The sequence below is a fragment of the Chlamydotis macqueenii genome, chromosome 14 (genome assembly GCF_036417535.1).
Source record: "Chlamydotis macqueenii isolate bChlMac1 chromosome 14, bChlMac1.mat, whole genome shotgun sequence".
Taxonomy (NCBI): domain Eukaryota; kingdom Metazoa; phylum Chordata; class Aves; order Otidiformes; family Otididae; genus Chlamydotis; species Chlamydotis macqueenii.
In genome coordinates, this window is record NC_141569.1 from 14339802 (window position 1) to 14353772 (window position 13971).

General features: G+C 47.5%; 1 protein-coding gene across 1 annotated transcript in view; it reads left to right on the forward strand.

The window, feature by feature from the left end:
* The window catches only part of FAT2 (FAT atypical cadherin 2), a 44354-nt gene that overhangs the window by 10981 nt on the left and 19402 nt on the right, over positions 1 to 13971 (forward strand). Inside the window, exons 4-9 of the mRNA XM_086759241.1 lie at positions 846 to 1157; positions 1789 to 1999; positions 4486 to 4625; positions 6371 to 6646; positions 7100 to 7310; positions 8317 to 12369. Coding sequence (XP_086615367.1) covers positions 846 to 1157; positions 1789 to 1999; positions 4486 to 4625; positions 6371 to 6646; positions 7100 to 7310; positions 8317 to 12369 — 5203 coding nt within the window. The remainder of the gene's footprint in view (positions 1 to 845; positions 1158 to 1788; positions 2000 to 4485; positions 4626 to 6370; positions 6647 to 7099; positions 7311 to 8316; positions 12370 to 13971) is intronic.

A 13971-nucleotide genomic window follows, 5' to 3' on the forward strand; every position in this document is an offset into this window, starting at 1 on the left:
TGATTGTAATTAGCTTTATTTACCTGCAAGTGTATTAAGTCCTCAAAGAGCTTTCCTTGCAAGTTGGAGCACAGAGAAAGAATCTCATCCCATCAGCTCCCAACTGCTGGGAAACTTAATTAAATGGTGTTTGTTGCCCTAAGAGACAGCTGCAGCAGTTCTGCGGGGTTTATTATTTCCTTACTGAAGACTAGAGCAAAAGGCCTGTTCTGGAAGCTGTGGGAATGCAGGAAGAGGACTGGAATTGTCCTCTAGCAGGATGGATAATAAGTTATGGGGGAAAGAGCAAGCCAGAGAAATCCACCCTTGTTTATCTCATTGTATCAGACATTGCTGCGTAGCTTTGCGTTACCTGCCCCCATCCTTACCTGCTCCAAGCTATGCATGTTTACGTTAGAGGGATCTTGAGGAGTTGCTGACTATCAGGGTGATTGAGGAGAATTCATTTCTCTCTGCAATGCAACGTGCCGGGAGCATGCACAGGCACAGCGGAGGGAGGACGGGTGATAACTTGCTAAGCCATTGCAATACAAATGTTTTCAGTTGTGTGACCCCTAAGGACCAACAATCCGACCTAGCAGCGGGATCTGACCCGGAGCCCGGGGCGACTGCAGGCAGGAGCCCTGCAGGCGCATCTCCCTGCGCAAGCAGCAGCCTTGCACAGTGCCAGCTACGGCCACCAGATTTTACCCTTCAGAAATGCACGATGTCTCTGAAGGTGTTAGCTACAAATGCAGACCCACAGGAAACCCCTAGTTTAGTCATCGCCCACCAGGATGAAGGCTGGTTGCTCACATCCCAGGTCACGACAAGCAGTTCTGTCACCTTCCTTTGCTTGCTGGCAGGTGGCTGTTTCCGACAATGGAGAGCCAGCCCTGAAGTCCACCAGCAGAGTCGTGATACAAGTCCTGGATGCCAATGACAGTCCTCCCAGCTTTCCCCACAAGCTCTTCATGGTGCAGCTCCCCGAGAGAGATGCCTCAGAGATGCCGCTGCCCGTCTACAGGCTGATCGCTTCGGACCGTGACCAGGGCCAGAACAGCCAGATCACCTACACCATCGAGGAGGAGGAGGAAGGAATATTCACCATCAACCCCACAACTGGCATGGTGTTCTCCAGGAAAGCTTTTCCTGCGTCTGAATACAACATACTCACGGTGAGAGGAGAGGGAAATGGAGCCAATGGGAAAAGATGGGTGGAGAGGGAGAGGAAAGGGTGCAGAAATGGAAAAGATGAAAGAGGGAAAGAGGTGGAGAAAATGCAGCAGTGGGAGGAGAGCTTAAATGAGACAGACTTGGGTTACAGGGGGAGAAACTAGGAGGCAATGATGGGAAATGCAAAAGGAAAGAAGCTATTAAAAATGGAGGATCAGTTTAAAATTAATGGTCCAATCCACTCTCAGAGATGAACACAGTCGTCCATGATCTCATCTGTATGTGAAGCTGAACAGTCTTTGGATTTCAGCGGTGCAGTCTGATCAGGCCACGGGGCTTGGATACAGGTTTAAAGCTCTCCCACATTCTGTGTGTCCTTGCAACTGGGCCTGTGATCCAGGTCTCTGCTGTGGATTGAGCTTGGCAGGTTTGCTTGATGGTCAAGAGGAATTTGGGTTGCACAGCTCTACCTCGGATGCAGGCAGAGCGTGGGCCACTGGGCCAAGATCTGTTTTGTAGGATTTGGGGTGCACTCAGACCTGAAACTCCTGGTGGGTGGGAGAAGCATCTTCCCATGGGGCTCCCATGGGCTGAACAACGCTTCTCCCTGACTGCATGTGCGTTTCCCGGCAGGTCAAGGCAACAGACGGCGGCAGCCCACCGCTTTCCTCCCACGTACGGCTTCACATCAGCTGGGTCACCCGGCCCGGCCCTTCCTCGGAGCCACTAGCTTTCGATGAACCCCATTTTAACTTTGCTGTGATGGAAACAGATCCTGTAAACCATATGGTGGGAGTGATCAGCATCGAAATGGGCCCCAGCCAAGTGTGGTTTAATATCACAGGTGAGAGACTGAAATTAAAGCAGGGCAGCGGTGTCTGGGAGCGCTTGTCCCGGTTCCCTGGGCTTTCAGCGCTCACATGCCTGAGCCAATGAAGTTGTTTGCTTTAGGTGTAGGTGAGCTACAGGGAAAGGTTTCTCACAGGCACCAAGAGGCTTAAACTGCCATAGACAAAGCTGCCTGTCCAAGGGCTCCGGTGCCAAGTGCAATTATCTAACACACTTTTTTAATGACGTTCTGGGACTTGCCAGTGTTTGAGGTGTTCTCCAGTGTCACGTGAAAGGCAGGGTATGCCAGCCCCAGCTCCTCCTGGGAATCGAGCGATGATGCTGTTGGTTGTGGTAAAACAGTCTGCAAGGATCTGGCTGGGTCTTGCAAACATCCCCCGTCTCTCCCTCCCTGCTGAGCCCATAGTCCCAACAGGGAGCCGAGAGGGAAGGATTCCTCAAAGAGCTGGTCTGACCTAACTGGTGAGGCTTTCCCTTCCACCTCATGGCATCCTAGGGGTGACTTAGACATGAAACATGAAGAAGCTCTAGGGTCTTCTCTAAGACACATGATGCCAGGGCAGAGGGGACACGGGCTGTCACCCCAGGGGACTCATCAGGCAGCATGTGTGAAGAACTGGTCCCATCAACAAGGGCCAGTTTTGCTTGTGTAATTTGGTGTTTTGAAGTGGCACACCAATCTGCCTTGCAGTCTTACCCTGATGCTGCCTGCAGGGCTTGCCCTCGCCAGACAAAGCCTTAACTGGGTGAGTGAATAGTTTTTCCCATTACTATGTTAGGGCAGGGATAATGGTGTATAAATACAATTACACAATGAGATACAACACTACAAGTAGCGGACAATATCAGTACAAGGCTTATCTGTCATTAGTAGTGTCTGCTCAGGTTGGCAGAATTAACGGTATCTTCCTCTGCATGTTATCCCATCACTCACCTGCTGAGTGCTTGCCTGTGTGCTCGACCTCCTCTTTGCCAGTTTCTAGTCCACCAAGTGCTCTCTTGGCTTCTATACTGGTAGAAGAGGACAGAATTTCATTTCCCCTGCTTGGGAAGAAAATAATCACTGTAGATGGCAACCAAGCAGGTGGTGCAGAGATCCAGGAGCCTCCAGCACTCCATTAAAAAACTTGCCTTTCCCAGCCCATAAAGCCTTTGTCACCGAGGCTGACGGTGTCTGCAAGAACTCTGACAAAGCAGCATCTTTCTTCATCTCCTTCCTTTCCCAGGCTTCCTCTTTCCCTTTGGCACCATGCAAAGGGAGCCCCCTTCTCTCTTTTCTCCGGGAAAGGCATCCATGGGTCTCTCTTTCCCTCTGTCTCTGCTTCTTTGTCTCCTTCCCAGCAGGAAAGTAGTGGTCCAGAGGCTGGCGATCACTGCACTTCTCCTGCAAGGGAAGATGTGTAATTTAACCACCAGCCAAGATTTTCCTGGCTGGTAAGAGAATAAAGCAGAATCCAGAGCATCCAGTAGCTAGGAAGGGAGAAGTTGAGACCTGGGATAAATTGTGGAAATCTGCTCCTGCATGTTCGGATCTCAGAACAACATAGCAGTGTTCCGTGCATGATAGAGAACTAGCAGGCCACCAGCAAGCGAGGCGTGAGAAATAAGCTCCCACTCCAGGGCTGAACAGCCATAGCGTGAGGGACAGCCTTCTGCTGCCGAGCTGCTCAGGGCCGCAGTTCCCTGCACTACGCAGCCATCTGGGATGGAGGCAACAGGCTCTACTCACCCTGGAAGCACCGTCTGCCTCCCCAACTGCTCAAGTATTGGGCTTCTTCAGGCAGCTCACAGGCTCCCAGCCATGGCAATGAAGATCATCGCTGATATGCCTACCGTGTGACCTTGAATCAGAAGCCAGCAGGAACATTGCTCAGCCCTGCAGGTCCCTGATCCATGCTAAGCCTATGATGCTGCATAGCTGGAGACCAGCAATGAGCAAATTTATTGAGCAAATAAATCAATGCTCAAATGTGACCATTGCAAACCTAGCCAGGACATCATATGCACACATGAATCCTTTCCCCTCCTCTCCTCCCCCTCATTTTCTCTAAATTCCCTCGTCTTCCCTCTCGCACTCCTTTCTCACCATCTGTGACACCTTTTTGTCCAGCTTCTCCGTGACCTCCCTGTCTCCTATGTCCTCAATACACATTTTGTATTGAGTTTCCAAATTCAGAGGAAATCTCACCTGTGGCACTGTCCCCAGTCCAGCTGTGGCCCAAGAGGTGCAGGTGGAGTGAATGCCTATACATCCCCATCCAAGGTATATTGCCTGGCATGCAACAGATCTGCGGCTGGGCATGAGCTCCTTGTGTGGTTCATGTGTGATGCCTGGAGGGGAGATCCTCATCCTTTGGGTCTCCAGGCAGCTCCTAGAATCCCGTCCCCTGCAGAGGCTGCCAGCACCTGCAGCTTGCTCCAGACAGAAATAGAACTGTAACTGCCCCCCCATTGCCTTTTCTCATCTCTCCCTTACCGCAGGTGGCGACGACGACATGGATTTTGACATTGAAAAGAGTACGGGCAGCATGGTGATTGCAAGACCCCTTGATGCAAGGAAGAAGTCCAACTACAACCTGACAGTAGAAGTCACTGACGGGTCCACTACCATCAAAACCCAGGTAATGCTTTTTTTCTTTAGTAGAGAGCCCATCTAGAGTCAGTATATGCCAAAGGGAATCTTTCTTCTGACTCCACCAAGCTCTGGATCAGGTGCCAGGCACAAGAACCTCCTTACACTGTGATCTTACATTACACAGTGCCCCAGGTCTTTTCTAAGTACCAAGCTAAGGGGTTTTTTGTACTGTTGGAAAGACAAATGGTCTAGGAAATCTTGGGCCTTTCCTGTTGATCACAGCCAGCACACAAGGACACATCTACTTTGCCAGCCAAGCCTCAGCTTGCTCTCAGCTGCTCGGGCTGAACTACAACACGGCTGGGACAATACGCTAAGACGTAAAGCAGTTACGCAGTCAGGTCAGGCTGGGGTCCATGGCAGCACATCAAGGGGTGCTCCTGGGACTTGCTAGCCAGCACAGAGGCATCTGTGAGGGGGTGAGGTCAGGCTCTGCCCTGTGCTGCTCCAAGTGCACGGAGCATTGGTGACAGATCAGCACTGAGGTCCAAGGGGCTGAGCGGGGCAACTGCAGGGATGCTGTGTCCTCTGAGTTGCCACATGAAAAGCAAGCGCTGGTGGAAGGAGGCACTTTGCTCTCAGGCATGTTCCCAAGCCCCAGTTAAAACAGCTGCTGAGATTTGCCCATCTTTACCTACCCTCAGGAGGGGTATTCAGGGATTGCGCTTTCACCAACTGTTTTCTCCACACGTAAGAAGTGGCCAAAAATCCAGCCCTCACTGCACAGGAAGACCTGGAATGTGAGTCACCCATCAGTGACGCTTATCGTGGGAAATTCACTGCGGAGGTTTGCGGGGGATGATGAGTGAGGAACACTACCATTCCTGTGAAACGCAATGCTAACAGACGGCTATCTGTCTCAACTATCTTCAAGTATTGTTCCAAATAAACAAACAAAGCCCCACCTTGCCTGCTGTGCGTTCCCTGCCACCTTGCATCTCATCCCTACGTTTATTTTGGCACTCAAGGCCACTAGCAGATGTCAAAAAACCTGCTTGTGCAAAACACCCCTGGCATGTTCAGGTTTGCTAAAGGAAGCAAATTATTACACTTGGTTGGGACTTCCTAAGATGCAGTCAACACATCAGTAGGGGGTCAGGACAGCCAGGGTAGGAGACCAAACAGAAGAAACTAGGTGACATTGCAGGAAGGATTCAGGCAGCCTGTTCACAGGGGTTTGCTGTTAAAGGCAGAGGGGAAGATTTGGCTAAAAAGTGTAGACCACAAACTTTCCTTCTGCATGTCTTCTCCACACATGTGCTGCTCTTGAGATAGACCAACACCTCTCTCCCTTTGCCAAACATCCCCCCTTCGTCAGCTTTCTGGTGTGTAATTAATGAGGGCTGGTGCGGAGGCATCAGCCAGCAAAGCTGGCACCACGGCTGAGCAACTGCTGCTTTTTATGGCAGGCTGTGATGGTTTCCTGTGTGCTAAGTGCTGGCACATTCAGTCTGAATGGCTTGCCAGATTGGAGAGATTAAAGAAAATGAGAGGAAGCAAACTGAAAATCACTGAGGGAAGGCACAGCAGGAGTTATTTGGGGAGAAGGACAAAAGGGCTTTTCCCAGTCACCATGGATGGCAAAGCCCCAAGAGTTGGAAAGCTGTGATGGTTACAAGGCTCAGAGCATGGCTATACCCAAGAGTGGTTGGTAGCCGAGATTTCACATGGCTGCATACGTCAGGTTGCTCCCATGCCCTTGCTTCCCTCAGTGTGCTGTCTCCCCCACAGGCCTTTATTCACGTGATTGATATCAACCAGCACCGTCCCCAGTTCCTGGAGAGCCATTACGTGGTGCGGATTCCTGAAGATACCCCCTCGGGGAGGGAAATCCTTCAAGTCAGTGCAACAGACAAGGACAAAGGCAAGGGGCTCATCTACACCATCCACAGCAGCGTAGACCCCAAAAGCACAAGACTTTTCCAGTTGGATCCAAGCAGCGGGGTCCTCACAACAGCAGAAGGCTTCAGTTCCCAGCCCATGCCACAACACACCCTGACAGTGATGGTGAGTCCTGACCAAAACCTGCTGAGTCCATCAGTTTCTCTGGGACATATAGGTTGCTGGAGAAATCCAAACTGGTTCTAGTCTTTGGGGGAGGAGTTGTCTAGAACATGAGGGAAGAGGAAAGCAGGGTGTTAACCTTTACTATATAACCATCCTGGATAAATCTAGGTAGCACTCTGCTTTCCTCTAACTGTGGGCCTACCCCATCACCTGCTAACTTCATTGGAGGGCATTCTTATGGAAGAAATCACAGTGAATTATTGTTAATGTTCAGTTTCAAGTCCAAAGCTGAGCTTTGATGCTGAAACTTACAGGCTCATTCCCACCCAAGGGGTTGATTCCACCCAAACAGACCACCCTCTGTAAGAGTCCTGATGAGCTACTGGAAGCCTGGTGCAGGAAAGGTTGCCTGCTCCCCGGTGTGACCACACCTGCTCTTCCTCTGTCATTCAGGTACGAGATCAGGAGGTCCCCATCAAGAGGAACTTTGTTCGGGTGATCATTCACGTGGAGAACTGCAACCTTCACCCTCCACAGTTCAGCAGCATCCATTACGAAGCAGAAGTGCTGGACTCAGCAGTGGTGAGCACAGAGGTTATACAAGTCAGAGCCCTTGATCAGGACCAAGGAGCCAACGCTGAAATCCACTATTCCCTTCAGGCAGGTGAGAGCCATGCAACAAGGCAGTTTTGGCTATGAACACGCCTGCATTTCCATGCTCTAGCTGGTGGTCAGGCAGCTGACCAGCCTTCTCTAGCTGTTGCAAAGAACAGTAAAGGTGCACATTGCTAAAATATTATTTTTTTCCTATCCAGAGAAAATCTAGAGCAAGCAGGTAATTTCTGTATTATGGAAAAAATCCATATTATTGAAAAAGCATCCTTCCTTAGGAAGACAGTTCAATGTTGAGTCACTAGTCTAAGAAAAAAATGTGACTGGCCAAGTTAGACCAACTTTAAAACTACTCTTCCCATCTATGGGAACTGCAGAAGGGATCCCTGTCCAGTTGTCAGGCAAAAGTACTCCCATTCCTGCAGCAGCCATCACCACTTCCAACAGTTCTACCCAGAATTACATATTTGAGGAAAGGTGAGCACCCTCTCAGCGCTGGTTTATCATCTTTTTGAATCACACAAGCTCAGTGGGCAAGTATTTTCTCATTCACTTTAAAGGGTAAAACTTAAATATTTATGGCTGTGCCACATTATCTATTTAGCAGGAAAATTCTTTGCAGGAGACAAGCCATCCTTTGCTCCATATTTCTCACTGCAATTTAGATCAAGGACTGAGGAATTTAATTGCTCCTGAAGTATTGGTAATTACAAGCATGACAGGGCTTGAAGCAACTAGTAGAGTCTGTACTACCATGTTCTGCACACGAGGCAAAAGCTTCAAGCCCATGCTCTGCCACAACTAAATATGCTCAAATTAGAAGGGTATTTATCTCTAATTTACATTTTGATTGATGTAAAAGTTAGCTTGTAGATCTCAATGGGTTCATTGTTCTTAGAATAAAAATTATTTAGAAATTAATGAAGATTGTTGTCTCCCAATGAAAGAAACAGATGTTAATTAGGTCTGAAATCAAGAGCATCTATGGAAAAGAGCTTCAGAAAACCAAAACCAAGAGGGTGTCTGCATTCTTCACTTTGCAATTTCTCTTCTTGCAGGTAATGGAGAAGGTTTCTTCAGCATCGACCCAAATTCTGGAATTATTACAGTTGCCCAGAAACTGGACCTATCCAGGCAGGAGCGATTTACTCTTATTGTAAAGGCAGAAGATCAAGGATTCCCCCAGCTTAAGGATTCTGCTACAGTACACGTCCGCATTAGACCCTCTGATCTAACCCCTCCAAAATTTCCAGAGGCCGAATATATCACAGAGATCAGTGAATCCACTGCTGTTGGCTCTCCTCTGATCCAGGTTTCAGCCACAAGCTTGTCACCAGTCAGCTATGAAATAAAAGATGGAAATGGAGATGGAGTGTTCACCATGAACTATCAGTCAGGCCTTATTTCCACTCAGAAGAGCTTAGATTTTGAGCAGGTATCTTTCTACCAGTTGAAAGTCCGTGGCACCAACATGGCTGGAGCATTTATGGACACAATGGTACTTATTTATGTCATAGATGAGAATGACAATGCACCCGTCTTCGTCAAGCCTTCCTTCATTGGCTGGATCATGGAGAATGCTCCGTCACAAAGCATGGTTCTGGATGACAACAATGCTCCCCTCGTGACCCATGCAACAGATGCTGATCAAGACTCCAATGGTCTGCTGGTCTATGAGATTTTGGAACCAGAGGCACTGAAATATTTTACAGTAGATCCGAGCACAGGGACGCTTACCAGTCGTGCCGATATAGACTATGAGCTCACACCAGTTTTCCACTTCAGTGTACATGTACATGACAGTGGAAGTCCCAGCTTATTTGCTTCCAAGCCAGCCAAGGTCACAATCCATGTTAAAGATGTGAATGATTCACCTCCAGTCTTTTCCAAAGACACTTACGAGCTTTCTGTCCTGCTACCTGCCCACCCAGGGATGGAGCTTTTGTCAGTGCAGGCAAAAGATGCAGATTCAGAGGTGACCTACAGCATTGTGGAAGGAAACCTTGACAATGCTTTCTATATTCATCCACTCACAGGTCTCATCTCCATTCTTAATGCTGCTGGCCTAGGAAGCTATCGGGAACTCACAGTCAGAGCTGGTGATGGCTTATATAAGAGTACTGCTCTGGTTAAGCTAAATTTAACTCAAGCACAAGGTACAGGCTTGAAATTTGATCAGGAGGTGTATACAGCAACTGTGATGGAGAACTCTACAGATGAGAAGACTCTCACTGTTCTTGGGGTCAAGGGGTATCAGCTAAATGAGCCACTTTTCTATTCACTTTTGAATGGAAAGGAACGATTCAAAATGATCGAGGCGTCTGGAGTACTCCAGACCAAGGGTGTAAAATTTGATCGTGAAGCACAAGATGTGCACGAGGTAGCTGTGGAAGTGAAGGACAACAGGAAACCACCAAGAGTATCCCAAGCCACAGTCAAGGTTTATGTAGAGGATGTCAACGACAACCCACCACAGTTTGAGAATGTGCCGTATTACACCTCGGTGCAGGACGGCACAGAGCCAGGTGACGTGCTTTTTCAGGTGTCAGCAACAGACAAAGACATAGGGGATAACGGAGCCATTACCTACTCATTTGCAGAGGACTACAAATATTTTTGGATTGACCCCTACCTTGGAGACATCTCACTTAAGAAGCCTCTTGATTATCAAGCTTTAAATAAATACAACCTGCGAGTCATTGCTAAGGACAAAGGCGAGCCTCCCCTCCATGCTGAAGAGGAGGTTGTGATCAGTGTGAGGAACAAATCCAACCCTGTGTTCCAAAGCTTGTACTACCGAGTGAAGGTACCAGAAAACATCCCCCTGTACACATCTATCCTCCACATACAGGCTCGCAGCCCTGAAGGCTTGCGCCTCATCTACAACATCGTGGAAGAAGACTCCTTGAAACTCTTCAGCACTGACTTCAAAACCGGTGTCCTCACCGTCACAGGTCAACTGGACTACGAGCTAGAGACAAAACACACATTCACCATTAGAGCCACAGACACAGCACTAGGATCCTTCTCAGAAGCCAAAGTAGAGGTGGAGGTAGAGGACATTAATGACAACGCCCCCATATTTTCTCAGATGATCTACACAGCATCTGTCTCAGAGAGTTTGCCAGCACAGACCCCTGTTGTCCAGCTCTTTGCTTCTGATAAGGATTCAGGCAGAAACAAAGTGGTCTCCTATCAGATCTTGGACGATGGTTCAGATGCTACCAAGTTCTTTAATATTGATGCCAGCACAGGGCAAATAACAACTGCTCAAGCACTTGATTATGAAAAAAATCAACAGTTTCGCATGAAAGTAAGAGCTGTAGATCATGGGGTGCCTCCACTTAGCAGCGATGCCCTGGTAATCGTAGATGTGACAGACATCAATGACAATCCCCCCGAGTTCAGCCAGCTTCAGTATGAAGCCAAGGTCAGTGAAATGGCTACATGTGGGCACATCGTGATAAAAGTCCAGGCCCTGGACCCTGATAGCGGAGACACCACCCGGCTGGAATACGTGATACTCTCAGGAAATGACAACAGGCATTTCACTATCAACAGCACTTCTGGAATAATATCCATGTTCAACCGCTGCAAAAAAGACCTGGAGTCATCTTACAATCTCAGAGTTTCTGCTTCAGATGGAGTTTTCAAGAGCACTGTGCCTGTGTACATCAATACCACAAATGCCAACAAATACAGCCCCTCTTTTCGGCAGAACGTGTACGAGGCAGAGCTGGCAGAAAATGCCGAGATAGGTACCAAAGTGATTGAGCTGCTGGCTATTGACCCAGATGGTGGCCCATATGGCACCATAGACTATACCATCATAAACAAACTTGCCCATGAGAAGTTCTCCATAGACAATAAAGGCCATATTGCCACACTGCAAAAACTGGACAGGGAAAATTCAACAGAGAGAGTCATTGCCATTAAGGTCATGGCCAAGGACGGGGGTGGGAAGGTGGCATTCTGCACTGTCAAAATAATACTTACAGATGAGAATGATAACCCACCTCAGTTCAAAGCCTCTGAATACACCCTGTCTATTCAGTCCAATGTAAGCAAAGGCTCTCCCATCATTCAGGTACTGGCTTACGATGCTGATGAAGGTGCAAATGCAGATGTCATTTACTCTGTTGACTCCGTGGAAGATGTGGCAGAAGACATTGTTGAGATCAATGCTGCCACTGGGGTTGTTAAGATCAAGGAGAGCCTTGTTGGTTTAGAAAACAGAGCCTTTAACTTCAAGGTGAAAGCCGAAGATGGTAGACCCCCTCACTGGAACTCCCTTGTCCCAGTGAATCTTCAGATTGTCCCCAGAGAGGTGACATTGCCAAGGTTTTCTGAGCCCCTTTACACATTCTCTGCATCTGAGGATCTTCCAGAGGGATCAGAAATAGGATCAGTCAAAGCTTTTGCAGAGGATCCCATCATATACAGCCTGGTGAAGGGAACCACTACAGAAAGTAACAAGGACGAAGTGTTCACACTGGACAAACAAACGGGGGCTTTGAAAATCAAAAAGGCTGTGGATCATGAGACCACCAAGTGGTACCAGATTGATGTTATGGCTCACTGCTCACATCAGGAGACTGAGCTAGTCTCCCTGGTCTCTGTGAACATCCAAGTGCAAGACGTCAATGACAACAGACCTGTTTTTGAGGCAGATCCCTACAAAGCTTTTGTCATGGAGAACATGCCATCAGGAACCACAGTCATTCAAGTGACAGCTAACGACCAGGACACAGGAAGTGATGGACAGGTGACCTACAGTCTGGAAGCAGAATCTGGCAGCCTCCGAGGACTCTTCACCATTGATGGTGAGAGTGGGTGGATCACCACACTGAAAGAACTGGACTGCGAAGCTCAGGAGATCTATCGGTTTTATGTTGTGGCCACTGACCATGGCAGGAAAGTCCAGCTCTCTTCCCAAACCCTGGTGGAAGTCACAGTCTCTGATGAAAACGACAATGCTCCACAGTTCACCTCAGACTTCTATAAAGGATCGGTAATTGAGAACGCAGAGCCAGGGCAGGTTGTTGTCACACTGAGTACCATCGACGCAGACATCTCTGAGCAGAACCGGCGGGTTACATGCTACATAACTGGTGAGTTTTTCCTGGTTTTAAATCTTCAGTGGGCAAGAACAGAGTATCACGTCAAAGCGAGGATTTGATACCTTGTCTTACAGAATATTAATACTGATAGCATCATACTGGCAGTCCTATTACAAGCAGAAGATGAAGCCCAAGCTCCAGTTAAAGGAGTCTGGGATATCCAAAATTCTTTAGTAACTCACTGCAACAGATGGAATTATCATTATAATAACTATCCCACCACTGAATCAACCTATTTATTTGGAAATAAAAACATAAATATAATAGATATGTATAGATATGTAATTACACAGATATATTTATTTCCACTTTCTTAACAGGGCAATAATTAAGACAGTTGTAATATCAGTGTAATTGTAATCATCATAATTAATGCTCTGTTAAGAAGCAGAGGTACTGCAGGAAGGAAGGTTTTTCTTGCATGGATACTGTAATTTGTATTTAAGGTCTTTGACTCAGCTTTTTCTCCTGCAAAGAGTGCAGTCAATTTACACATCACACGTGCAGCCTGCCTGTGTTTTTTGGTAACTATATATATGCACATAGGATGCGTATAACTTTCTAGTATTAAATGTATTTCCTATAAAGCCACTTTGACTCTGACTTAACAAACAAGTAGATCTCACAAGGCTGCAGTTAACCACTCTGGTGGATGTTGGAGACCGTCACGTCAATCTTAGTGAGGGTTTTGTCTAAAAAGCAAAACTAAAGATGTCTCTTGCATCCCTGAAACATCAGCTGTGCCAACTAAAATTAACCACTGCTGTTAAACAACAAAAAATGTATACTGGAATGTTTGTTGCACATCTGCACAAGTAGAAGCTTGATTTTACGATACTTTTTGACCCCAAAGGGTCTTTCTCAGACCTGGAATAGATACTTCAAATTAAAATGTTTGTTCGAACTCAAATGAGGACCCTTCAGGGTCAAAACATTTAGCCAGATCATGCTGCAGCCTGTTATCTATTATTGCAACCATCCAAAACAGGGGAGGAATGTTGGTAGTTTCAATTGGTTTATGGCATGCCTAGGTACTTGCAAGCAAAAAAAAAAAAAAAAAAGATTAAATCCATTTATGTATTCGCATTTCTGCCATCTTAAAGGTAGTAGGAACTTCCAAGTACTTTAAACCTGAGAGAATGCACACTGATGTTCGCGGTGAATACCATATGTTGTCTCTGCACAGGTCAAACTCTACCCATAAACATATGAATACAATTCAGTGTAGTGCTGCGGAAAAGAAAGGAGGAGCTGAACACAAAGCCTAGCATCCCGTTGTTCACATCCACATTGTTTTCAAATACAGAAAAACTAAATCTGAGCACAGGCTGGAGTCTCCCAACATCAGGAGAAGGGTTAGCAGAGGTCTCAGTGTACCTCCAGAATCACAACCTCATCACCACAGCGCAAATGAAAGCAGAAAAAGAGTGAATTTAATTTACCGGGCTGTGCAAGGCCGTTGGGAGTCTAACACAAACAAGCCCTGCAGCCAGCTCTCTTCATTGCCTCCCATTACCTAACATGCTCTGCCCAACGGCGTGGGTTCAGCGGAGGACACCAGCTCCTTGCCAGAAGAGAAGGATTCTCCAGGGG